At 44.4% G+C, this 26,434-nt stretch overlaps 1 protein-coding gene across 4 annotated transcripts in view; it reads right to left on the reverse strand.

The window, feature by feature from the left end:
* Nucleotides 1–1,131: 1,131 nt before the first annotated feature.
* Nucleotides 1,132–26,434, reverse strand: part of LOC115197413 (ras and EF-hand domain-containing protein homolog) — a 34,546-nt gene continuing 9,243 nt past the window's right edge. For 2 of the 4 annotated variants that reach the window (XM_029758911.1, XM_029758915.1), the window contains exons 2-18: nucleotides 25,862–26,154; nucleotides 19,763–19,874; nucleotides 19,308–19,509; nucleotides 16,879–17,025; nucleotides 15,566–15,656; nucleotides 15,283–15,378; nucleotides 14,081–14,268; nucleotides 13,522–13,593; nucleotides 12,908–12,956; nucleotides 12,602–12,687; nucleotides 11,823–12,180; nucleotides 10,905–11,037; nucleotides 9,682–9,763; nucleotides 5,892–6,006; nucleotides 3,858–3,959; nucleotides 1,855–1,931; nucleotides 1,132–1,379 (exon numbers count right to left, since the gene is read on the reverse strand). In XM_029758911.1, the coding sequence (XP_029614771.1) occupies nucleotides 1,292–1,379; nucleotides 1,855–1,931; nucleotides 3,858–3,959; nucleotides 5,892–6,006; nucleotides 9,682–9,763; nucleotides 10,905–11,037; nucleotides 11,823–12,180; nucleotides 12,602–12,687; nucleotides 12,908–12,956; nucleotides 13,522–13,593; nucleotides 14,081–14,268; nucleotides 15,283–15,378; nucleotides 15,566–15,656; nucleotides 16,879–17,025; nucleotides 19,308–19,509; nucleotides 19,763–19,874; nucleotides 25,862–26,154 (2,291 nt within the window). In that variant the 3' untranslated portion in view covers nucleotides 1,132–1,291. Of the gene's footprint in view, nucleotides 1,380–1,854; nucleotides 1,932–3,857; nucleotides 3,960–5,891; nucleotides 6,007–9,681; nucleotides 9,764–10,904; nucleotides 11,038–11,822; nucleotides 12,181–12,601; nucleotides 12,688–12,907; nucleotides 12,957–13,521; nucleotides 13,594–14,080; nucleotides 14,269–15,282; nucleotides 15,379–15,565; nucleotides 15,657–16,878; nucleotides 17,026–19,307; nucleotides 19,510–19,762; nucleotides 19,875–25,861; nucleotides 26,291–26,434 lie in introns of all 4 variants that reach the window. The other 2 variants (XM_029758914.1, XM_029758912.1) reach the window with 1 other exon arrangement.

Raw genomic sequence — 26,434 nt, forward strand, 5'->3', positions numbered from 1 at the left:
AATTTCCAAATGCCTGAAGGTACCGCGTTCATCTGTACAAACAATAGTACGCAGGTATAAACACCATGGGACCACGCAGCCGTCATACCCATCAGGAAGGAGACACGTTCTGTCTCCTAGAGATGAATGTACTTTGGTGCGACAGCAAAGGACCTTGTGAAGATGCTGGAGGAAACCGGTATAAAAGTATCTATATCCACAGTAAAACGAGTCCTATATCGACATAACCTGAAAAGCTGCTCTGCAAGGAAGAAGCCACTGCTGCATAACCGCCATAAAAAAGCCAGACTACAGTTTGCAACTGCACATGGGGACAAAGATCGTACTTTTTGGAGAAATGTCCTCTGGTCTGATGAAACAAAAATAGAACTGTTTGGCCATAATGACCATCGTTATGTTTGGAGGAAAAAGGGGGAGGCTTGCAATCCGAAGAACACCATCTCAACCGTGAAGCATGGGGGTGGCAGCATCATGTTGTGGGGGTGCTTTGCTGCAGGAGGGACTGGTGCGCTATATAAAATAGATGGCATCATGAGACAGGAATATTATGTGGAAATATTGAGGCAACATCTCAGTCAGTCAGGAACATCTCAACATCAGTCAGGAAGTTAAAGCTTGGTTGCAAATGGGTCTTCCAAATGGACAATGACCCGAAGCATACTTCCAAAGTTGTGGCAAAATGGCTTAAGGACAACAAAGTCAAGGTATTGGAGTGGCCATCACAAAGCCCTGACCTCAATCCCATAGAAAATTTGTAGGCAGAACTGAAAAAGCGTGTGCGAGCAAGGAGGCCTACAAACCTGACTCAGTTACACCAGCTCTGTCAGGAGGAATGGGCCAAAATTCACCCAACTTATTGTGGGAAGCTTGTGGAAGGCTACCCAAAACATTTGACCCAAGTTAAACAATTTAAAGGCAATGCTACCAAATACTAATTGAGTGCATGTAAACTTCTGACCCACTGGGAATGTGATGAAAGAAATAAAACATTCAATCTACTATTCATTCAATTCTACTATTATTCTGACATTTCACATTCTTAAAATAAAGTGGTGATCCTAACTGACCCAAGACAGGGAATGTTTACTAGGATTAAATGTCAGGAATTGTGAAAAACTGAGTTTAAATGTATTTGGCTAAGGTGCATGTAAACTTCCGACTTCAACTGCATTGTGCTATAGATCCTTGAGTTCCTAAGGACCGGAGGTTAAAATGTACAGTGAACATCTGAACAGGTACACATGAGTACACTATGGTGTTGTGAAGGCAGTAACTAATAGCCATTTTGTTGCTAGCAGCAGGACCTCTTCTTCTGTGAAGGGCTGTTCACCAGATGGATCGTCTTCTCTTTCTCTCTGTCCTCCTGCTCTTTCAGAATTCTAGAAGACACAGCAGAAGAGATTTCACTCAGAAATACACCAGTCACACACATACTTTAGGTTAATTGTTTATTCTTGAGAGTAAGAACTCAACCTCTATTACAGTGACTTGACTAGAGAGAAATTGCACACAATATAAGATTCTGATCCTATTATTGAAGTTCTAGGATAAAGTTATGTACTACGTGTCTAAAGTGTATATTTAGGAATGATAAGATTGGTCATTGTTTTCTTAATCTTGCCGTGACACATTTGGCTTAATGTGAGTCACTGCAGACCTCATAAAGCCCAGTTTGGACTATGTCCAAGCAGACAGTTATTACATGTTTGGCCTGACAGTATTACATTTGTTTTCCCGTCATATATAGCCTTGTTAATTAATGGCCTAAATTAAAATTACAAATAGTGTTAAGACAATAGTAATGTAGGAATTATGTCCTGTTAAAAATCCCTCACAGCACTTTACTCAACTCACCTTGCCAAATTCACCATTGAGTCTACCACGTTTTGTCCAGAGCAAGCACTGCACTCGTAGAAAATCAACTGGCAGTCCTGCAAAGGAGATTTGATAAGTCTTTACCGGATGACAAACATGAAGTCAATGGGATGTACAGTACAGCGCCGTGATTGGAAGCGGCTGTAGAAGGTCTATCAGTCTCCTCTCCCACACAGTCATCTCCTAGTACTCAGGACTCTTTAGTAGCATTAAGGTAAACATCGTCTGGACTAATGGCCAGAGGAGCAAAATGAAAAAGAAGAGCAGCTCTTGACTGATCTGAGACACTTAGCAATTATCTATCACCATAGAAACTACAGACCCAAAGAAAGGAAAAAGAAAACATAGATGAAATAAGGATGTAGGAAGTAGAAAAAAATCCTGGGCCTATTAACCTCTACGGGCTAGGGGGCAGCATTGAGAATTTTGGAAAAAATATGTGCCCATTTTTAACTGCCTCCTACACCAACTCAGAAGCTAGAATATGCATATTATTCAGGTTTGGATAGAAAACACCCTAAAGTTTCTAAAACTGTTTGAATGGTGTCTGTGAGTATAACAGAACTCCTATGGCAGGCAAAAACCTGAGAAGGTTTCATGCAGGAAGTACCCTGTCTGACAAGGTGTTGTTGTTCTTGCTTTTGTTTATTGAAGAGTCAGGATCTTAGCTGTAACGTGACAATTCCTAGGGCTCCAATAGGCTCTCAGAACCCGGGAAAAACCTGAACGATGACGAGGCAGCCTCAGGCTGAAACACAGAATCCCCTTTTCCAAGTGTCGCATCAGAGGACAATAGAATTAGGCGCGTGCGCGATTCCACCCCGTGGAGTATTTTCCTTCGGCTATTTAGCTAATTGCAGATTCCCGGTCGGAATATTATCGCATTTCTACGAGATAAATTGCATAAAAATTGATTTTAAACAGCGGTTGACATGCTTCGAAGTACGGTAATGGAATATTTAGAATTTTTTTGTCACGTTCGGCGCGATGCGCGCGACCGTGATTTAGCATTCTGATAGTGTCTAGAACGCACAAACAAAACGCCGCTGTTTGGATATAACGATGGATTATTTGGGACCAAACCTACATTTGTTATTGAAGTAGAAGTCCTGGGAGTGCATTCTGACGAAGAACAGGAAAGGTAAGACCATTTTTCTTATAGGAAATGTGATTTTGGTGAAGGCTAAACTGGGTGGGTGTCTAAATAGCTAGCCCGTGATGGCTGGGCTATGTACTTAGAATATTGCAAAATGTGCTTCATCCGAAAAGCTATTTTAAAATCGGACATATCGAGTGCATAGAAGAGTAATGTATCTATAATTCTTAAAATAATTGTTATGCTTTTTGTGAACGTTTATCGTGAGTAATTTAGCAAATTGTTAGTAAATTCCCCGGAAGTTTGCGGGGGGTATGCTTTTTCTGAACGTCACATGCTAATGTAAAAAGCTGTTTTTTGATATAAATATGAACTTGATTGAACAGACATGCATGTATTGTATAACATAATGTCCTAGGTGTGTCATCTGATGAAGATCATAAAAGGTTAGTGCTGCATTTAGCTGTGGTTTGGGTTTTTGTGACATTATATGCTAGCTTGAAAAATGGGTGTCTGATTATTTCTGGCTGGGCACTCTCCTGACATAATCTAATGTTTTGTTTTCGTTGTAAAGCCTTTTTGAAATCGGACAGTGTGGTTAGATTAACGAGAGTCTTGTCTTTAAATAGCTGTAAAATAGTCATATGTTTGAGAAATTGAAGTAATAGTATTTCAAACGTTTTAAAAATCGCGCCACTGGATTCAACTGGCTGTTACGTAGGTGGGACGAATTCGTCCCGCCGGTCCCATAGAGATTAATAAGATCACACGTCTCGTTAAAAAGCCTAATTTTGTTGCTTTTACTTATTCAATGAGAAGATCTGTGAATCCTGTGGGTTGAAGACTGGACCATTAACAACGCCCAGGGAATGGCTGATAGACAGACCTTGGCAAATTTTTCGCCCACTCTTGTCTGAACCTTCCGCTCACTCCCCTTGTCCATTTTGTTCCCCAGCAGCATTATAGGAATGTCCTCGCCAGCCCCCTCCTGTGAAGAGAGAGAGAGATGATGGACACAGAGGCATTACATTGGGGCTAGATCTCTCTCTCTCAGGTAGTACATGACAAAGCTGGCTTTATCAGTATAGTGGACATGATGTACTCTGAACTGTGTCACCGAATGCGTAACGATATTGAATGGTAACATGTATCGTGCCTCTACAGAGATCCAGTATGAATTACAATAAGTAGTGCATTTGATCTGGTATTGTATATCAATGTAATGTAGGCATACAGTGAATGTGCTATTGAGCAGGAGGAGGCCCTCGGTGCGATCTACATTTCTATGAGCTACAGTGGCAAGAACTAGTATGTGAACCCTTTGGAAATACCTGGATTTCTGAATTAATTGGTCATAAAATGTGTGTGTTATTGCTTAAACTAATAACACACAAACAATTATACGTTTTCATGTCTTTATTGAACACACCGTGTAAACATTCACAGTGCAGGGTGGGAAAAGTATGTGAACCCTTGGATTTAATAACTCCTTTGGCAGCAATAACATCAACCAACTGTTTTCTGTAGTTGCGGATCAGACCTGCATAACAGTCAGGAGGAATTTTGAACCATTCCTCTTTACAAAACTGTTTCAGTTCAGCAATATTCTTGGGATGTCTGGTGTGAACTGCTCTCTTGAGGTCATGCCACAGCATCTCAATCGGGTTGAGGTCAGGACTCTGACTGGGTCACTCCAGAAGGCGTATTTTCTTCTGTTGAAGCCATTCTGTTGTTGATTTACTTCTGTGTTTTGGGTCGTTGTTCTGTTGCATCACCCAACTTCTGTTGAGCTTCAATTGGCGGACAGATAGCCTAACATTCTCCTGCAAAATGTCTTGATAAACTTAGGAATTCATTTTTCTGTCGATGATAGCAAGCTGTCTAGGCCCTGAGGCAGCCCCAAACCATGATGCTCCCTCCACCATACTTTACAGTTGGGATGGGGTTTTGATGTTGGTGTGCTGTGCCTTTTTTCTCCACACATAGTGTTGTGTGTTCCTTCTAAACAACTCAACTGTAGTTTCATCTGTCCACAGAATATTTTGCCAGTAGCGCTGTGGAACATCCAGGTGCACTTTTGCAAACTTCAGACGTACAGCAATGTTTTTTTTGGACAGCAGTGGCTTCTTCCGTGGTGTCCTCCCACGAACACCATTCTTGTTTAGTGTTTTACGTATCGTAGACTCGTCAACAGAGATGTTAGCATGTTCCAGGGATTTCTGTAAGTCTTTAGCTGACACTCTAGGATTCTTCTTAACCTCATTGAGCATTTTGTGCTCTGCTCTTGCAGTCATCTTTGCAGGACAGCCACTCCTAGGGAGAGTAGCAACAGTGCTGAACTTTATCCATTTATATACAATTTGTCTTACCGTGGACAGATGAACAGCAAGGCTTTTCGAGATACTTTTGTAACCCTTTCCAGCTTTATGCAAGTCAAAAATTCTTAGTCTTAGGTCTTGTGAGATCTCTTTTGTTCGAGCCATGGTTCACATCAGGCAATGCTTCTTGTGAATAGCAAACTCAAATGTTGTGAGTGTTGTGAGTGTTTTTTATAGGGCAGGGCAGCTCTAACCAACATCTCCAATCTCGTCTCATTGATTGGACTCCAGGTTAGCTGACTCCTGACTCCAATTAGCTTTTGGAGAAGTCATTAGCCTAGGGGTTCACATACTTTTTCCAACCTACACTGTGAATGTTTAAATGCTGTATTCAATATAGATAAGAAAAATACAATTTGTGTGTTAGTGTGCTTAAACATATATGTTTGTCTATTGTTGTGACTTAGATGAAGATCCGATCAAATTTGATGACCAATTTATGCAGAAATCCAGGTAATTCCAAAGGGTTCACATACTTTTTCTTGCCACTGTATGTAGTACTATGTCAGAGGTGAGCAGTAAAGTGTTTGGGCACTTCCTACCTGTACACTGGTCAGCCACTGCCTCACTGCGGTAAAACTCTGCTCAGCAGTGATGTCATACATGACTACCACACCATCGGCCTTGCGAAAGAACTGCTTGGTGAGGCTGCGATACCTGAAATCAAATACAATAGTATTCGTCCTATGCTTCTTAGACTAAGACTGAAATTCTTACTAACGGGCCCTTCCCAACAATGCAGACAGAAAGAAAATAGAGAAATAAAAGTAAATACACAAAGAGTAACGATAACTTAGCTATATACGCCATCTGACACCCCAGTACCAATATGGAGTCGATGTGCAGCGGTACGAGGTAATTGAGGTAGATATGTACACTACCGTTCAAAAGTTTGGGGTCACTTAGAAATGTACTTGAAAGAAAAGCACATTTTTTGTCCATTAAAATAACATCAAATTGATCAGAAATACAGTGTAGACATTGTTAATGTTGTAAATGACTATTGTAGCTGGAAACGGAAGATTTTTTTAATGGAATATCTACATAGGGGTACAGATGCCCATTATCAGCAACCATCACTCCTGTGTTCCAATGGCACGTTGTGTTAGCTAATCCAAGTTTATCATTTTAAAAGGCTGATTGATCATTAGGCAGGGAGCTCAGCCCAGTGATGCACTGGTCAGTACGCACTACCCTCTAATGCCTTGCGGTCAGATGTCAAGCAGTTGCCATTCCAAGCAGTAATGCAGCCAATCAACATGCTCTCCATGGTGCAGCCGAGGGCCCATGCCAAAACTTTTCAGCCTCCCAAGGGGGAAGAGGCGTTGTTGTGCCCTCTTCACGACTGTGTTGGTGTGTGTGGACCATGAGAGATCCTTAGTGGACCCCAAGGAACTTGAAGGTTTTAACCCACTCCACTACAGCCCCGTCGATTTGAATACGGGTTTGCTCATCCCTCCGTTTCCTGTAGTCCTCGATTAGCTCCTTTGTCTTGCTGAAGTTGAGGGACAGGTTGTTGTCATGGCACCACACTGCCAGGTCTCTGACCTCCTCCCTATAGGCTGTCTCTTCGTCATCGGTGATCAGGCCTACCACCGTTGTGTCGTCTGCAAACTTAATGATGGTTTTGGAGTCGTGCGTGGCCACACAGTTGTGGGTGAACAGAGAGTACAGGAGGGGACTAAGCACGTGTTGAGGGTCAGCATGGTGGAGGTGTTGTTGCCTAACCTCACCACCTAGGGTTGGTCCGTCAGGAAGTCCAGAACCCAGTGCACAGGGCAGAGTTCAGAACCAGGGCCCTGAGCTTAGTGATGAGCTTGGAGGGTACTATGGTGTTGAAAGCTGAGCTGTATTCAATGGAATGCATTCTTACACAGGTATTCCTCTTGTCCAGATGGGATAGGGCAGTGTGGAGTGCAAATGAGACTGCGTCATCTGAGGATTTGTTGGGGCGGTATGTGAATTGGAGTGGGTCCAGGGTGTCAAGATGATGGTGTTTGATGTGAGCCATGACCAGCCTTTCAAAGCATTTCATGGCTACAGATGTGAGTGCTACAGTGCGCAAGTCATCTAGACAGGTTACTTTGGCGTTCTGGGGTACAGGGACTATGGTGGCTGCTTGAAACATGTAGATATTACAGACTGGGTCAGGGAGAGGTTGAAAATGTCATTGAACACGCTTGCCAGCTGCTCAGCGCATACTCTGAGTAATCCATCTGGCCCTGCGGCCTAGTGAACGTTAACCTGTTTAAAGGTCTTACTCACATCGGCTACGGTGAGCGTGATCACACGGTCATCTGGAACGCTGGTGCTCTCATGCATGGATCAGTGTTGCTTGCCTCGAAGTGAGCATAGAAGGCATTCAGCTCATCTGGTAGGCTTGCATCACTGGGCAGCTCGTGGCTGGGTTTCCCTTTGTAATCCATGACAGTTTGCAAGCCCTGCCACATCCGACGAGCGTCAGAGCTGATGTAGTAGGATTCGATCTTAGTCCTGTATTGACTCTTTACCTGTTTGATGGCTCGTCGATGTCGTTGATGCACATATTAATGAAGCTGGTGACTGATGTGGTACAATCCTCAATGCCATCAGATGAATGGCGGAACATATTCCACTCTGTGTTAGCGAAACAGTCCTGTATCTTAGCATCTGCTTCATTGGACCACTTCTGGTACTTCATTTGAGTTTTTGCTTGTTAGCATGAATCAGGAGGATAGAGTTATGGTGAGGGAGAGCTTTATATGCGTTTTTGTGTGTGGAGTAAAGATGATCTATAGTTTTTTCACCTCTCGTTGCACAGGTGACATGCTGGTAGAAATGAGGTTGGACGGATTTCAGTTTTCCTGCATTAAAATCACAGGCCACTAGGAGCGCCGCTTCTGGATGAACATTTTTCTGTTTGCTTATGGCCCCTATACAGCTCATTGAGTGCAGTCTTAGTGCCAGCATCGGTTTGTGATTCTAAAAAGACTACTATGAAAAATATAGATTAAAACTATCTTGGTAAATAGTATGGTCTATATATAGCTTATCATTAGGTATTCTAACTCAGGCGAGCAGAACCTCGAGATTGCACACCAGCTGTTAACAAAGAGACACCTCCCCTCTCGAGATTACCTGATGCTGCTGTTCTGTCCTGTCGATGCATGGAAAAACCAGCTAGATGTACACTGAGTGTACAAAACATTAGGAACACCTTCTCTTTCCATGACTGACCAGGTGAAAGCTACGATCCCTTATTGATGTCACCTTTTAAATCCACTTCAATCAGTGTAAATGAAGGGTAGGATTTTTAAGCTTTGAGACATGGATTGTGTATGTGTGCCGTTCAGAGCGTGAATGGGCAAGACAAAAGATTTAAGTGCCTTTGAACTGGGTATGGTAGTAGGTGCCAGGTGCACTGGTTTGAGTGTGTCAAGAACTGCAACGCTACTGGGTTTTTCACGCTCAACAGTTTCCTGTGTGTATCAAGAATGGTCCCCCACCCAAAGGACATCCAGCCAACTGTGGGAAGCATTGGAGTCAACATGGGCAGCATCCATGTGGAACACTGTCGACACCTTGTAGAGTCCATGCCCCAATGAATTGAGGCTGTTCTGAGGGCAAAAGGGGGTGTTCCTAATGTTTTGTACACTCAGTGTATATTATCCTTGTACTTGTTCAGCCACAACTCTGAGAAACATAAGATATTACAGTTCTTCAAGTCCCGTTGATAGGATAGTCTTGAACAGAGCTCGTCCAGTTGGTTCTCTATTGATTGTAGAGGCGGTTTATGTACTCGCCAATTTTGTCAGGGTGCCCACATGCCAGCCTCTCTTTTCTCTGGGATTAGGGTCTGGTCCGGGATGAGCAGTATGTCCTGTGCCTACGACTTGTTGAAGTAGAAATCTTCATCCAAATCAAATCAAGGTTATTGATCGCTGTTCTGGGGTCCAGAAGCCCTTTTTCAATCATAGGAAACGATGGCAGAAACATTATGTACAAAAAAAGTTACGATCAACACAAAAAAAACACTAAATAGTAGAATTGTTCAGGAGCCTGTAAAACGGCTGCTATCTATTGCAGGACGATTCTGATAGTCCTCTCCAGAAGTGGTGATGAAGGGAGCAATCGTAAGACTGAGAATTCCCCCATTTGTACTTTATCCTCATGCACAACATTACATGTCATTTGATCTTTTAAAACTTTTGTCTCATTATTAAAATATGTAAAAATACTGGCATTTAACCATAGTAGCAGTAGTGTGCCATACAGCCTAATTGCATGTAGCAAAACAAAAGCTGCTGAGGCAAAAGGTTGAACATGTGTAAATCCACCTAGTCGAGTTCCCACCTCTCCTGTCCTGCTGTATCCCACATCTGCAGCGCCACCTGGCTGTTGTCCACCCGTATCGTCTTCACACTGTAGTCTATGCCTGTTGATGATGCAGGACGGACAAGATATCATTAATGTCACTTATAGTCATTTACTATCTTTTGCCTTACAATACTATTTTGTTCCTGTAATTTTTTTTATCCATATTCATTTTCAAAAGCAAACCAATTTTCAGAAATGATGGGCACGTAATAAGATACAAAAATTATGAAAGGTACCAACAATTGATTTCTGGGCTAAATCTGGATAAAACGTAGAACTTTATATGGCAATGTCCTTCTCTGAGTTTCTGAAATGTTACTTATCCATTGATGATTCCAATCGACTACATTTGTCCCCAGTGCTCAAATAGAAACGGAGGAACAACATGTTTTTTGTCAATGCTTGCGTCAACAGGAGTTCATCGGATATTGTATATTGTTCTAAAGGGACCACACAATTCAAAATCCATCTGACTTTCTCAACAAAAATACATTCTCAGAATCGTATGACTATTTTGAGAATCAAATGCTTCCAAACAGGGCCTAAATAGAGAGGATATTAAGAAATCTGGAGCTGTTTGTACCAGGCTGCAACATGACAGGAGAGGAACACTGACTTCACAAGCTGTTTCATGTGGCGCTGTTTGGTCTGCCCAGCTCTACTGGTTTAAAACTACAAGATCCCCAATACACTTACAGTGCACTTGATTCATGTGTACAGAATGGTGCACTGACTTATGATGGGGTTGCACAGCACTGTATGACTGAAAAAATGTTATTTAATTAAACCAATATAAAATGGTATGGTGAGTCAGTTGAGTGGTGACATAATTGAGTATGCTCAAACTCGTTTTGGGTGTACAACATTAACTTATAGTACAACAGAAAGGCCAGTCGGAAGAATCCAAGTCATGGTCGGTGTGAGTCATGTCAGTCAATATAAAGCACCACAATATGGTTTCTCTGCTTATTAGGCTGTAGAGGGAGGGTGAGGTCAACCAGCCACAGGACTGGGGCTCGGCTCTGGGTCGTGTTCATTAGGTCACACCGTAGCGAAACATTTTTCAATGTAAAATTAAATGAGAGATTCTTATACAACAATTCCAGGTAGTTCCTGTTTCAGTCGGTTTTGTTCCATTGGTGCCTAATGAACACAACCCTGCTCTGCTGTAGAAAAGGAAGCCTGGAAAGGCCACTCACCGACGGTGGCAGAGGTGCCTGGGTAAAAGCAGTCATCACAGAACCTCCTGAGGAGGGAGGTCTTCCCCACACTAGAGTTGCCCACCAGGACAATCTTAAACAGGCGGTCTGGGGCCAATGCTGCACCCTCCTCCTAGAAACACAACACAGAGTGATAGAGGGATGTGTGTGTTAAGAGTTCATATTATAAGTTCATCCAACTCTTCCAAACTCACTATGTACTCAAGTCTACTTTTCCTCAAGTAATTACCAGGATATTTCAGATTGCAAGTATCCAATTCGATATATACTGGGAGAGAGTACACTACAAACAATGACATGGCAACAAATATTTGAGCATTGAGCAGCATATTTGAACATATTATGAACACTGCATAATTAGCCCCCTAATTTCAAGAAACTCCACAACTATTATCCTATTATATTATTCTGTTATAGTAAAACAAAGTTGCAAAGTTCTTGAAATACAGTCCTTTTCTAAAATCGACAGTAAATCATGGAAACACTCTTTCAACAAACACTAATACAAGTAAGTAATCCTGTTTGCGAGGTTCACTGCGGGGTCAACTCACTCAAAGTGAGAAAGCCAACACCTGTGATTGTTTTGTACCTATCTCAGGTCTGGTCTGTTGGAAAAACAGGGCTTTGAACACACTGTGTTGTATATCCACCTGCACTCCTCCCCCACACCTCTCTTTACGGGGTCAGGAGAACAAACAAAAACCTGGTGACCTACAAACGACCCTGGAGGGAACAAAGTGAAAATGCTGAACAATCTCTTTCACTTCAAATGGAGGATAATTATGCCAAGCCAACTGAATCCTTCTAGTCTATTCAGTAGACGGACGACAATGTCTCTCCACATAATTTCATACCAACACTGATGTGTCTATCTGAGCCCTGGTCCTACATGCTTACATTCCCCATAGTCTCCTTTCCGACAGGCTGGCCCCTGGGGGATGTAGGCATCTCTGTCTCTCTGGTGTCAACTGGCTGCTGCTCCATCGTTGGAGAACTGGGAGGATTTATAGAGGTCATCTGTAGCTCTATGTGCTCTTCCTCCTCGGCCTCCTCATGCCATTCCCAGAGCTGAGTCTGGTAGTTATCCTGTAGGAGCTGGGGTAGGTGGTCCTCCTCTATGGAGATGATCCTCTGGAGGGGTCTGTGGAGGGGTCTGTGGAGGGGTCTGGAAGCCACCACGTCCTCCAGGCTGTAGGCATTCACTCCACCTGGACTCTTCCTCTTAGAGTGGGGGAGCACTACCTCCTCATCCTCACTGGAGAGACAGGGATGAGATGGAAATTGATGGGGAAATTGGCTCACAAATGCTTTTTTTGGAGTACAATGGTATGGATGTAGAATGTGAATTGACTTACAGGCATTTGTATATATTAAGAACAATGTAAATACTGTACAGACACGTTCTACACAGAACTAAAACTGCAGCCCTATTGAGCAGCTTTCTGTCCAACATGTGAATTCTGTTTCATGTGCTTTGTTTGACTTTTTGCAATGCCACCTACTTAGAAAATATGAATCATTCACTATTAATAACTATTCAAACTACAGTCATATTCATACTGAACAAGAGTGTATTGTAGGTGAATTGAACGTTTGTATCAATTAAGGCTTCCGTGACAGCACCAGGCACTATCCATTCAATTTGTATTAAAAGCCTTTCTAAGCAAATAGTATACCTAAAGGCCTTTCTGTCAAAGGGATTCAGAGTATTTGATCCAGGCCTCAGGTTGCAAGCAGGATTTTTAACAGTATTCCTCAGTTTCTGCAAAAAAACAAAACAAAAACAAATTAATCTGCAATTTGATTGCAATTGGATTTGATTGAAAATGTTTTCTAGATTCCATGCTTTTCAAGGAATCATGTTTTTAGGTTAGTATCTATCAAACTTGATAGAGACAGACAGACAGATACTGTAGATAGATAGAAGGGGATTTCACGAAAAGAGAATGATTAATAAATACATTGCACATGTGTATACTTACTTGATAAGAGCACATGTCTCGCTCATCTCGTAAGTGCTTGTTCATTTCCCTGAAGATAATATAACAAGGAAGGGGTTCATTGCAACAGAAATACATACTTTCTAAGCACTATTATAAACTGGATGGTTCGAGCACTGAATGCTGATTGGCTGAAAGCCATGGTATACGAGACTGTGTACCACAGGTATGGCAAAAGATTTAGTTTTACTGTTCTAATTACATTTGTAAGCAGTTTATAATAGCAATAATGCACCTCGGGGGTTTGTGGTATATGACTAATTTCCCACTGCTAAGGGCTGTTTCCAGGCACTCCGCATTGCGTCGTGGTTAAGAACAGCCCTTGGCTGTGGTATATTGGCCATGTACCACACCCCTCGTGCCTCATTGCTTTAGTATAAAACAGCTTGAGGAGTTTGCCTGAGGTCAATGTTATCTGTTGGATTGATGTGTGGCCTTGGTTTTTCTAGTGAATATAACATAACCTTCAGTATTGTACAGTATGATCATTGCTCCTTGATTTGGAGAGTAGTGGCTCTGAACTGATATACAGTAACCCACTGCCTCTCTCCTAGTGTGTGTGTGTGTGTGTTTGTCTGTTCCATCTCCACTTTTACCTCAGCAGGTCAAGTTGTTTCAGCAGGCTCGCTCGCTCCCTCTGCAATCCCTCTGTGACCCGATACATCTCCCTGTGTTGGACAACAAATACACATATTCATGTTATCATATCAATATTTCATTAGGATCCCAATTAGCTAGCAGCTGCTACTCTTCCTGGGGTCCAAACAGAACATAAAACATGATATAATACAGAACATTAACAGACAAGTACATCACAAGGACAGAACTACATCAACGTAAATTAGTTATAGAGGCTTTTATACATTTATGCCTTCAGTATCATGATTTATAGACGCTACTGAATGTTCCCAACTCGGGTCCTTGAGTACCCCCAAACAGTACACATTTTTATTGTAGCCCTGGACAAGCACACCTGATTCAACTAATTATCAGGCCCTCAATGAGTTGAATCAGGTATGCTTGTCCGGGGCTTTTGGGGTACTCAAGGAGCGGAGTTGGGAACCACTGGTCTAAGATGTGGACTCACAAGGAGAATGAAACACCCAAACAGGATCCCAGACACAGCCAGACATCCAGCCAGCCAGATAGACTTACATCTCCCTCTCCTGGTTCAGGTGTGAGGACTGCTCCTGCAGGAGGACCAGCTGCTCCTGGGCAAGGCTCAGCTCCTGACTGGTGTGCTCCAGCTCCTGGGCTAGCTCCTCATTGGTCTGCTTCAGCACCACGTTCTCCACCTTGGTGACGTGCTGCTCGCTGTGCAGCTCCTGGAACTGATGCTCCCACTGGGTAGGGGACATGGTCACACAGAGGTGACAACACACGAAACAACACTACAGCCTAAAGCAGACGCACTACAATAACCTGCACTTTCATTTCATTCATATCTGTGTTGAAGAATGGCAAGGCCAGTTGATCTGGGGTCACCATATCCCAGATGCTACTATGCAGTAACAATCATGGTCTGGGGTCTATGATTGGTAGAGTATGATCAATGTGCTATGATACACCAAGCACTGATGAATCAAAGGGTGAAACAAGTGATATCTTCTAAACACATACTGGTCTGGTCTGACACGCACGCATCCATTGAAGCCAGGGGTTGCGTGAGGACACGCAGATAAGGCTATTGTCTGAATGCAGCCTCAAACACTACTATCACTGTTCTAAATATATAAGCCCAAGTGTCACAACGGATCCAACACAACAACATAAGAGACGTGTTATCTAGCGACACTGTGATTAGGCTAGCCAGCATAGCGCCTGGATGCCTGCTCTACAGAGACGTGTTGGCACCATAGAAATAGAATATCTACAACGGACATTCCCAATCCAGTCAATGTTCTGCCATTCAATTTCTGGTTGGCAGAGAGGAATGTGGATGGTGCCAGGGAGGTCTGAGTGAAGGCTTTGGTGACTTGGACACTACGAATTATGGCCTTGTTTCCTTTTGTAAAGCAAATTAAGACGCATTGGTAAGACTCCTTTCCATTTGATTAATTTGTTTTAAAAGCTTCCATGGAGTTCTGTTTTTGATAGTGTTATTGTTGCGTATTATTATCATTTAATTTCCATTTGAGAGTAAGCTGCAGACACTCAGGGACAGCTCTTAGGCTTCAAGTCTACTAAAAAGGCTGGTCACAATTCATTCCAGATCAATCAGAGTTGATATTTCACATTGTTCCAAACACTTTCAGGAAAATGTGATTTAATAAATAATAATAATAATACGTTCTGTACATTAGAATTCTATCCTTTACTGTGATGCCAGTGATGATCAATTTGGTGTCCCGACTCACCCTCCTCTGTTTCTGGAAGATCCGATCCAGCTCCCTTTCCTTACTGGACAGCTGATGCTCCAGATCCTGACTCCTAGACAGGAAGCGCTCAGAGTCCTGCAGTGGAGAGTGAGAGAGATAGACAGTGTGAGACAGAGTGTGAGAGAGATAGACAGTGTGAGAGAGAGTGTGTGAGAGGGAGAGTGAGAAAGAGCGTGAGAGAAAGTGTGTGAGAGAGAAAGAGAGATCTCAGAAAACTGAAGTTACTAATAAGTGTGTTGTATTCAGTGGGGGATCTCTTTACCTGCAGTAAGATCCTGTCCTTCTCACTTTTGATTTGCTGTTCCATTTCTTCATATAAGCGATGGATCTCATCGTCATGTGTTGCTGATTTTCTGTTCGGATTTAGAAATATTTTCATCTTGTTAATGCTAATACAGCATATTCCGTTAGTTTGGTGAATCACATGCATAGGCATAGAATCATATGCATAGGCATAGAATCACATGCACAGGCAGCACATAAATGCCGTACTTGAGATCTTACATGAGCTTCCAGTTTGCCATTTCAATCATACAGTAGGTATTTGTAACCTATTGTGATGCATTCCAAACAGGCACAGCAACAAATAGATTTTCAAGGGAGTACCATGAAAAAATAACACTTATTATCAGTCTAGCATTACATGTAGTTCACATCTGAAGATAAAAGGGATAACTGTAATTACTGAACCATTCCACGCCTGACTACTCTGATCAGCTTTAATCAAACATCCCTGCGTGTCTACAGCTCAGAATACAGCAAGAAAGACATTGACAATACATTTTGAAACAGCTGCAAAGTGTGAGCCACATAGCAGCCTTATGCAACATTTGCATTCATTTCTGTCAGAATTTCTGTCAGCCCACCGAACTAGATGCTGTTCAACTATGTGAAACTGTGATAATGGACCACTGTGGTACAAAAGCTGTGCTCAGTTGAAACATGACATAATAAACAAGTACTGTAGGTAGAGATTGTGGAGTAGTATTCCTTGTGTAAAATTGCCATACATATTGCCCAACATGATTTCAAGAAAGTTGGTGTTTAGGGAGAACATTCACAAACACTTAATAAGGCTTTGGAACTAGAAGGTTGAGTAAATGTGTCTCTTGAAGTAAATGTTTGTTGCGCCCACACTGTAAAACTTTAACACTTCTACCCTCCCAAGGCAGGACTAACACTCAATGTGTGAATTTAGCTGGCTTAACTAAGGACTACAAATCTGAAAGAAAAAGTGATGCTTTTAGTAATAGAATGAAAAAACGGGGAAAAAACAGATACATACCTGGGGACGACCATTCTGTAGATGCCCTCATGCCATAAAGGTCTAACTGGCACACATAGCAAGTACATGCAGTAGGCTACTTCGCCCTTCATTACTCAGGCAATGAGGTTTTCTGTAAAGGAACATTTTGAGCTAGCCTGGTCCCAGATCTGTTGGTGCTGCCTTGCCAATGACCATAGGAGTTGGCAAGACAGCCCAAACAGATCTGGGACCAGGCAACAGTGGGCTGCTAATTGCCTAAATCCACAATGTGCACCAATATCTGATGAATGAAGTAGTAGGCTACTAACCTTTTAAGGGCGCTCTCCATCTCCATCCTCTCCTGGTTGGCCCCTGTGATCTGTAAAATTACCCTGGCCAGGAACTCCTCAAAGTTGGACAGGAGGTGCGGCTCGTCCCTCCTCAGCTGGGCCCAAAGACTACGCACCTCGCCAGGGCTGATGGGAAACGGGTCAGAACAAAGATTAGCCTGAATGACAAGACCTGGAATACAGTCTGTATACTGCAGTTAGATTTCTGTAGAAGAACTGTACTGTGGTTCTTCTTGGAGGAAAGACATTGAATTATACTTGAAGTAGAATTATATGGAGACACGGACATAGAAATAGAGCCATGAATAGATTTTATTTTAAGACAAGGTCAATGTGAACAATTAGGACAATGGGTGGCTATGGGCAGACAGGCAGTGGGTGGCTGTAGGTAGGCAGTGGGTGGCTGTGAGCAGGCAGTGGGTGGCTGTGGGCAGGCAGGCAGTGGGTGGCTGTGGGCAGACAGGCAGTGGGTGGCTGTGGGCAGACAGGCAGTGGGTGGCTGTGGGCAGACAGGCAGTGGGTGGCTGTGGGCAGACAGGCAGTGGGTGGCTGTGGGCAGGCAGGCAGTGGGTGGCTGTGGACAGGCAGGCAGTGGGTGGCTGTGGACAGGCAGGCAGTGGGTGGCTGTGGGCAGGCAGGCAGTGGGTGGCTGTGGGCAGGCAGGCAGTGGGTGGCTGTGGGCAGGCAGGCAGTGGGTGGCTGTGGGCAGGCAGGCAGTGGGTGGCTGTGGGCAGGCAGGCAGTGGGTGGCTGTGGCAGGCAGGCAGTGGGTGGCTGTGGACAGGCAGGCAGTGGGTGGCTGTGGACAGGCAGGCAGTGGGTGGCTGTGGACAGGCAGGCAGTGGGTGGCTGTGGACAGGCAGGCAGTGGGTGGCTGTGGACAGGCAGGCAGTGGACAGGCAGGCAGTGGGTGGCTGTGGGCAGGCAGGCAGTGGGTGGCTGTGGACAGGCAGGCAGTGGGTGGCTGTGGACAGGCAGGCAGTGGGTGGCTGTGGACAGGCAGGCAGTGGGTGGCTGTGGACAGGCAGGCAGTGGGTGGCTGTGGGCAGGCAGGCAGTGGGTGGCTGTGAGCAGGCAGTGGGTGGCTGTGGGCAGGCAGGCAGTGGGTGGCTGTGGGCAGGCAGGCAGTGGGTGGCTGTGGGCAGGCAGGCAGTGGGTGGCTGTGGACAGGCAGGCAGTGGGTGGCTGTGGGCAGGCAGGCAGTGGGTGGCTGTGGGCAGGCAGGCAGTGGGTGGCTGTGGGCAGGCAGGCTGTGGGCAGGCAGGCAGTGGGTGGCTGTGGGCAGGCAGGCAGTGGGTGGCTGTGGACAGGCAGGCAGTGGGTGGCTGTGGACAGGCAGGCAGTGGGTGGCTGTGGACAGGCAGGCAGTGGGTGGCTGTGGACAGGCAGGCAGAGGGTGGCTGTGGGCAGGCAGGCAGTGGGTGGCTGTTGGCAGGCAGGCAGTGGGTGGCTGTGGGCAGGCAGGCAGTGGGTGGCTGTGGGCAGGCAGGCAGTGGGTGGCTGTGGGCTGCCTGCAACCATGCTTACATATTTGTTTAAAATGTACACTTGGACAAGATGATCTTGGCCTTGAAAATCCCCTTTCCGGTTAGTAGAAAACAACTATTTTGACAGTTTAAAGCCATCTTTGTCTGTGCCCAGGTATTCACGTCAGTGTTCAGATAACGACTGCTATTGAACATTGTATTGTAAAATGCAGGTGAATGTGTGGAAAGACAAAACAATCATCCTCCGCCATGCAATGCATATGTTTGATGGATCTGTTCATAGAAATGTGGACTTGTTGACTTGACTCGCAGACCTCTGGAAGACTCCTTACAGTAGACTCCTACGCCATGTCAACTTCAGGAAGACACACCGGAGGTTGGTGCACAAACCGATCTGATGTAAATGATCAGCATTCCTCTCTGGTTCTAACCCAGGTTTACACAGTCAACAGGATGTCCTTATCAAATGTACATCCTCCACTACTACTGTTTATCTTTATTGAGCTGTACTTGTTTGCTAAAGGTGAGTCTAGTCATGCGTTATACGAGGCCTGACATTTACTTCCATAGACATGAATGTCGTCGACTGTAATGATTTGTCGAAGGTTAAGCAAGCCAAATCAATTTTGATGAACTTTTCGTATGTCTGATGATTTTGAGGAAGAAGACAGTACACTTCAGGATTTAATCTATGTTCTATGCTTGGTTGTTAAGCTCAGAATTTCCAGAGAAATATCAAAGCAAGTAGATTGAAACAGCAAGTAGAGTGGCTAGCACTACTAAGGAGTGGCAACTTAGTGCTTTTTGTTTTGCACAGCTGACCAATCTAATGGAATAGACAAATAGGTCATTTGAGGGCATTGTTGAGGGGTGGACAAAGGATTGCATAATATGGATGTCAAAGACAAAAACAAACACTCACTCCTCAAAGACGTTGCTGTCTCCCAAGCTCCCCATTAGCATGCAGAAGTGCTTCTCCTCCTCGTCCTCGCTGCCCACCAACCGCTCCTCCCACTGGGTCTGGTACAGGGAGTCTGAAGGGCCCTGAGTGGGTTCCTTGGCAATGGGGCTGGCCTCCCCCATCCCCTCTGTTGCAGAGTTCCTCTGGCCAAACAGGAACTCACCTAGAGAAACAAGAGTCCAGGAGATGATTCATAATATCCTTTACTCTCACTCTCCACTCTTTCCCTTCTCTTTCTCTCTACTTGCACCTGCACCTACGCTGAGCTACCATACTCCGTTTGCACGGTGCACTAGCACTGTTGATATTATTATGTGGAAATAGAAGACACTAATATTGACATCAAAACGGAACAATCACAGCACATAAACATACAGTGGATAGTAGAAAGTGAGAAGGGAACATAGTCAACCTACTAAAGCCCAAGGAGAATTCCTCCAGGGTGAGGTATCCATTGCCGTCAGAGTCCAGGGTGTCAAAGACGTTCTCCAGCTCCTCGGCACTGAGGGGCAGCTCTCCATGGAGCCTCTGTGGAGCAGGACACACTGTCAGGTGCCATTGAAACAACTGGGGACCTGAAGGATTCTGGAGTATTTACATTAACAATACAGTACATGGTACAACAGCTGTCAGCCAGGCATAAGCCCCTGGGAAAACACTCAACACTATGATTAGCATCAGAAGAGATTTGTATCCAAGTACAGGACTTTGTAAGAACTTCATGTTCATAAGGAGTAGGATAGTGTATTATTTGCACTCACACAACTGATCTAATGGATGTAAACCTGTTCATGATGAACGAATCGTAAATAACTACTCTATTTGTTTTATAAAATGTTTATATTAATGAACCTGTGACATCTTTATTCGGATTCAACCCAAACATTTTAGAAATTAACACGTCTGCCCAGTCAACAAAAACAGCAAAAAAAAGTCAACATAAACCTTAATCTTAATCTGTGTTAATACATAGCCCAAACCACCATTTACACACCAAGGCCAAGCAGAGTGTAAAAACTGTTTGGAATATAGACAAGCAAACAGACTTAAAACTGAAAATAAACAGTAAAGACCAGAATGATTCTGAAAAGCCAAATGCTGCCACACCTCTGTGAGCTGTGCATGTCAATGTTTACACTGAAACCACTTGTGAAATTCATAGTAGGAACTCTATGAGGCCTAGTCTGCTGTCCACTGCTTGTACATTCTGTTATCTGGACTGAATACATCCCTTATGTCAGCAAACAGAGTTCACAGCCTGAGACACACCACTGCCAACCTTTAGGTCATGGTGTGAAAAGCATTGTACAGGCTGTACAGTATGTGCATCAGCACAAAATGCTACATGTGCACATCTATGGCAATGCTGGCATTTACTAGAATACGTTATGAAAGTAAATGAAACATATTTTAAAAAAGGGTTCTTGTGCCACTTAACCAGATTCTTAACCCTTGTGGATAAACAAGGGTTGCCTTATCAGGCATAGTAAATGCCTGACTAAATCAAAATGACTTTCCTGTACCACCTGCTCTGGTTGTATATAGTGGATTCGGAAAGTATTCAGACCCCTTGACTTTTCCCACATTTTGTTAGGTTACAGCCTTATTCTAAAATGGATTAAGTCGTTTTTTTCCCTCGTCAATCTACACACAATGACAAAGCAAAAAAAGGGTTTTTGAAATTTTTGCAAATTTATTTAAAAAAAAACATCTATCACATTTACATAAGCATTCAGACCCTTTACTCAGTACTTTGTTGAAGCCCCTTTAGCAGCGATTAAAGCCTTGAGTCTTCTTGGGTATGACGCAACAAGCTTGGCACACCTGTTTTGGAAGTTTCTACAACTCTTCTTTGCAGATCATCTCAAGCTCTGTCAGGTTGGATGGGGAGCGTCGCTGCACAGCTATTTTCAGGTCTTTCCAGAGATGTTTAATCGGGTTCAAGTCCGGGCTCTGGCTGGACCACTCAAGGACATTCAGAGACTTATCCCGAAGCCACTCCTACGTTGTCTTGGCTGTGTGCTTAGGGTCAGTCTGAGTTCCTGAGCACTCTGGAGCAGGTTTTCATCAAGGATCTCTCTGTACTTTGCTCCGTTCATCTTTCGCACAATCCTGAATAGTCAAATCAAACCACATGTGCCGAATACAACAGATGTGTAGACCTTAAAGTGAAATGCTTACTTACGAGCCCCTAACCAACAATGCAGTTAAAAAAATACGGATAAGTACAAGAAATAAAAGTAACAAGTAATTAAAGAGCAGCAGTAAAATAACAACAGCGAGACTATATACAGAGGGGTACCGGTACTGAGTCAATGTGCGGGGGCACCGGTTAGCTGAAGTAATATGTACATGTAGGTAGAGTTATTAAAGTGACTATGCATAGATGATAACAACAGAGAGTAGCAGAGGTGTAAAAAAAGGGGGGGGGGGGGGGGGTGGCAATCCAAATAGTCTGAGTAGCCATTTGATTAGGTGTTCAGAAGTCTTAAGGCTTGGGGGTAGAAGCTGTTTAGAAGCCTCTTGGACCTAGACTTGGCACTTCGGTACCGCTTGCCATGCGGTAGCAGAGAGAACAGTCTATGACTGTTGTGGCTAGGGTCTTTGACAAGGGCTTTCCTCTGCCTGGTATAGAGGTCCTGGATGGCAGGAAGCTTGGCCCCAGTGATGTACTGGGCCGTTCGCACTACCATCTGTAGTGCCTTGCGGTCGGAGGCCGAACAGTTGCCGTACCAGGCAGTGATGCAACCAGTCAGGACGTTCTCGATGGTGCAGCTATAGAACGTTTTGAAGATCTGAGGACCCATGACAAATCTTTTCAGTCTCCTGAGGGGGAATAGGTTTTGTCGTGCCCTCTTCACAACTGTCTTGGTGTGCGTGGACTAAGTTAGTTTTTTGGTGCTGTGGACACCAAGGAACTTGGAGCTCTCAACCTGCTCCAATGCAGCCCTGTCGATGAGAATGGGGGCATGCTCGGTCCTCTTTTTCCTGTAGTTCACAATCATCTCCTTTGTCTTGATCACGTTGAGGGAGAGGTTGTTGTCCTGGCACCACCTGGCCAGGTCTCTGTCCTCCTCCCTATAGGCTGTCTCTTCGTTGTCGGTGACCAGGCCTACCACTGTTGTGTCATCGGCAAACTTAATGGTGTTGGAGTCGTGCCTGGCCATGCAGTCATGAGTGAACAGGGAGTACAGGATGGGGCTGAGCAAGCACCCCTGAGGGGCCTCTGTGTTGAGGATCAGCGTGGCGGATGTGTTGTTACCTACCCTTACCACCTGGGGGTGGCCCGTCAGGAAGTCCAGGATCCAGTTGCAGAGGGAGGTGTTTAGTCCCAGGGTCCTTAGCTTATTGATGAGCTTTGAGGACACTATGGTGTTGAACGCTGAGCTGTAGTCAATGAATAGCATTCTCACATAAGTGTTTCTTTTGTCCAGGTGGGAAAGGGCAGTGTGGAGTGCAATAGATTGCATCATCTGTGGATCTGTTGGGGCGGTATGCAAATTGGAGTGGGTCTAGGGTTTCTGGGATAATGGTGTTGATGTGAACCATGACCAGCCTTTCAAAGCACTTCATGGCTACAGACGTGAGTGCTATGGGTCGGTAGTCATTTAGGCAGGTTAGCTTAGTGCTCTTGGGCATAGGGACTATGGTGGTCTGCTTAATACATGTTGGTATTACAGACTCGGACAGGGAGAGGTTGAAAATGTCAGTGAAGACACTTGCCAGTTGGTCAGCGCATGCTTGCAGTACACGTCCTGGTAATCCGTCTGGCCCTACGGCCTTATGAATGTTGACCTGTTTAAAGGTCTTACTCACATCGGCTGCTGAGAGCGTGATCACACAGTCTTCCGGAAGAGCTGGTGCTGTCATGCATGTTTCAGTGCCATTTGCCTCGAAGCGAGCATAGAAGTAGTTTAGCTCATCCGGTAGGCTCGTGTCACTGGGCAGCTCTCGGCTGTGCTTCCCTCTGTAGTCTGTAATGGTTTGCAAGCCCTGCCACATACGACGAGCGTCAGAGCCGGTGTTGTACAATTCAATCTTAGTCCTGTATTGACGCTTTGCCTGTTTGATGGTTCGTCGGAGGGCATAGCGGGATTTCTTATAAGCTTCTGGGATAGAGTCCCGCTCCTTGAAAGCGGCAGCACTAGCCTTTAGCTCAGTGTGGATGTTGCCTGTAATCCATGGCTTCTGGTTGGGGTATGTACGTATGGTCACTGTGGGGACGACTTCATCGATGCACTTATTGATGAAGCCAATGACTGATGTGGTGTACTCCTCAATGCCATCAGAGGAATCCCAGAACATATTCCAGTCTGTGCTAGCAAAACAGTCTTGTAGCTTAGCATCTGCTTCATCTGACCACTTTTTTATTGATTTAGCCACTGGTGCTTCCTGCTTTAATTTTTGCTTGTAAGCAGGAATCAGGAGGATAGAATTAGGGTCAGATTTGCCAAATGGAGGGCGAGGGAGCGCTTTGTATCCGTCTCTGTGTGTGGAGTAAAGGTGGTCCTGGTTGCACATTTAACATGCTGATAGAAATTTGGTAAAACAGATTTGAGTTTCCCTGCATTAAAGTCCCTGGCTACTAAGACTGCCGCCTCTGGGTGAGCGTTTTCTTGTTTGCTTATGGGTGGAATACAGCTCATTCAATGCTGTCTTAGTGCCAGCCTCTGACTGTGGTGGTATGTAAAACAGCTATGACAAATACAGATGAAAACTAAGTAGATAGTGTGGTCTACAGCTTATCATGATATACTCTACCTCAGGTGAGCAATAGCTCGAGACTTCCTTAGATATCGTGCACCAGCTGTTATTTACAAAAATACAGAGCCCGCCGCCCCTTGTCTTACCAGACGCCGCTGTTCTATCCTGCCGGTACAGCGTATAACCAGCCAGCTGTATGTTGATAGTGTCGTCATTCAGCCACGACTCCGTGAAGCATAAGATATTACAGTTTTGAATGTCCCGTTGGTAGTTTAATCTTGCGCGTAGGTCATCTATTTTCTTCTCCAAAGATCGCACGTGTACTAGCAGAATGGAAGGAAGTGGGGGTTTATTGGATCGCCTACGAATTCTCATTAGGCAGCCCGCCCGCCCTTTGGCCCCTTTTTCTCCACCTCCTCTTCACACAAACACAGGGATCTGGGCCTGTTCCCAAGAAAGCAGTATATCATTCGCGTCGGGCTCGTCAGACTCATTAAAGGAAAAAAAGGATTCTGCTAGTCTGTGGTGAGTAATCGCAGTCCTGATGTCCAGAAGTTATTTTCGGTCATAAGAGACGGTAGCGGCAACATTATGTACAAAATAAGTAACAAAAAACGCAAATAAACAAACAAAAAAACACAATCGGAAATGTTTTGGTACCCTCCCCAGATCTGTGCCTCGACACAATCCTGTCTCGGAGCTCTACAGACAATTCCTTTGACCTCATGGCTTGGTTTTTGCTCTGACAGGCACTGTCAACTGTGGGACCTTATATAGACAGGTGTTTGCCTTTCCAAATCATGTCCAATCAATTGAATTCCAAGTTGTAGAAACATGATCAATGGAAACAGGATGCACCTGAGCTCAATTTCGAGTCTCATAGCAAAGGGTCTGAAAACGTATGGGTATAAGGTAATTTTCTATATATTCCCGTAAGCAATGATCAAAGGAACCCATCTATTCTATTGAGAGACCCTTGTCACGGTGTGGGCTCACAAGTGCTCCATCAAAATAATACTGCCATGGATGAATGTGAAAGGCTTCTGGATCTGCACAATAACGCAGCTGAAGGAGATGTATGACAAAGCGTGGATCCGCTTGGCTCTTTGCTGCCCGTAGGTGTTGTGGGTTCCTGGCACTCTTTTCACATAGTCTCTATCATTCTAATTCAGGAGAGTATGTCCTCAGAAACATCTCTAATGAGCACACCACAGAGATATAGAAGTGTTCTAGCTAATTCTAAGGAGGACACACAGGGAGCACACACAGTCTCTGTCCTCCATGTGCAGCCTAATGAAATGACCAGATATTTGTCTCCAAATCTAACATAAACATCTATGGAGGATTTGTTGCAGTTGTTAGATTGCTATAATTTCCTCATTGTTTTGTGTATTCGATTGTTAACAGCAGTCATTCAAATGCCCTTACAAAAGCCTGAATGATAACAATAGTGAGTTACGGGACCAGGTGTGTAGGCTAGAATACATCTACAGATATCCATCACAACTCCAACCAACCGACTACAACTCAGAATTATTTTGAACCTTCAGAGCGGCAAAACAACATTCAGCATGAATCACAGTTCAAAACAAAACGGTCATAACTTATTGCATTGTAAAAATCAGTATCAAAAGTTGGAGCTTTGAAATATTTGGTACTCTTGACATAACAGTAACATCGACACATGACTAGGTAACTACACAGTAGGGATTGGAACATACATAATGCATGTCTGGTGTAGCCTAAACATTTCAATAACTTCCCATGAGATGATTCTGTCAGACTCGGTGATCCCATATAGGTGATCTTACCTGCATGTCCCGGCGGGTGATGAAGCCCTTGTCCTCAATGTCACAGGTCTGGAAGAAGTCATGGGTCTTCTCCAGCATGGTGCAGTGTCCTCTAGACCGCTCGCTGCCTCCAGTGTCACAGTCCTTCCAGTCACACTCCGCTGGGCTCTCCTCCCTGAACCCGTGGCGAGGAGCACTCCCGGAACTCACTTTCGGGGTACTGGTGAAAGCTGCCATGGCGTGTGGTATGTGGTGTGGCTCCACTTTCTCTCTCTCTCCCCCTACTCCTTCACATGGGTCAGGTGCACTCAGGTCTAGATGGGGGTTGAGAGAAGAGACCCAGAGTAGAGATGCAGGTTCAGGCTGCAGCACATCAGAGGCTCTCAGCAGCGATGTCACTGCTTGTTATCTCTTAGCAACCGCCTCTTTAATTAGTAGATGAAGCCTAGTCTGAGAGAGATAGACAAGAAGGAAGCAAAGGTAAAATAGATCCCTTTAAATAACCCTCTCTGAATGAAGGAGCATGTCAGACTATTGTCTTTCTATACATAGCATTTTTATGTTGTTCATTTTCTCTAGATAACATAACCTAGA

This window comes from Salmo trutta, chromosome 7, assembly GCF_901001165.1.
Source record: "Salmo trutta chromosome 7, fSalTru1.1, whole genome shotgun sequence".
Taxonomy (NCBI): domain Eukaryota; kingdom Metazoa; phylum Chordata; class Actinopteri; order Salmoniformes; family Salmonidae; genus Salmo; species Salmo trutta.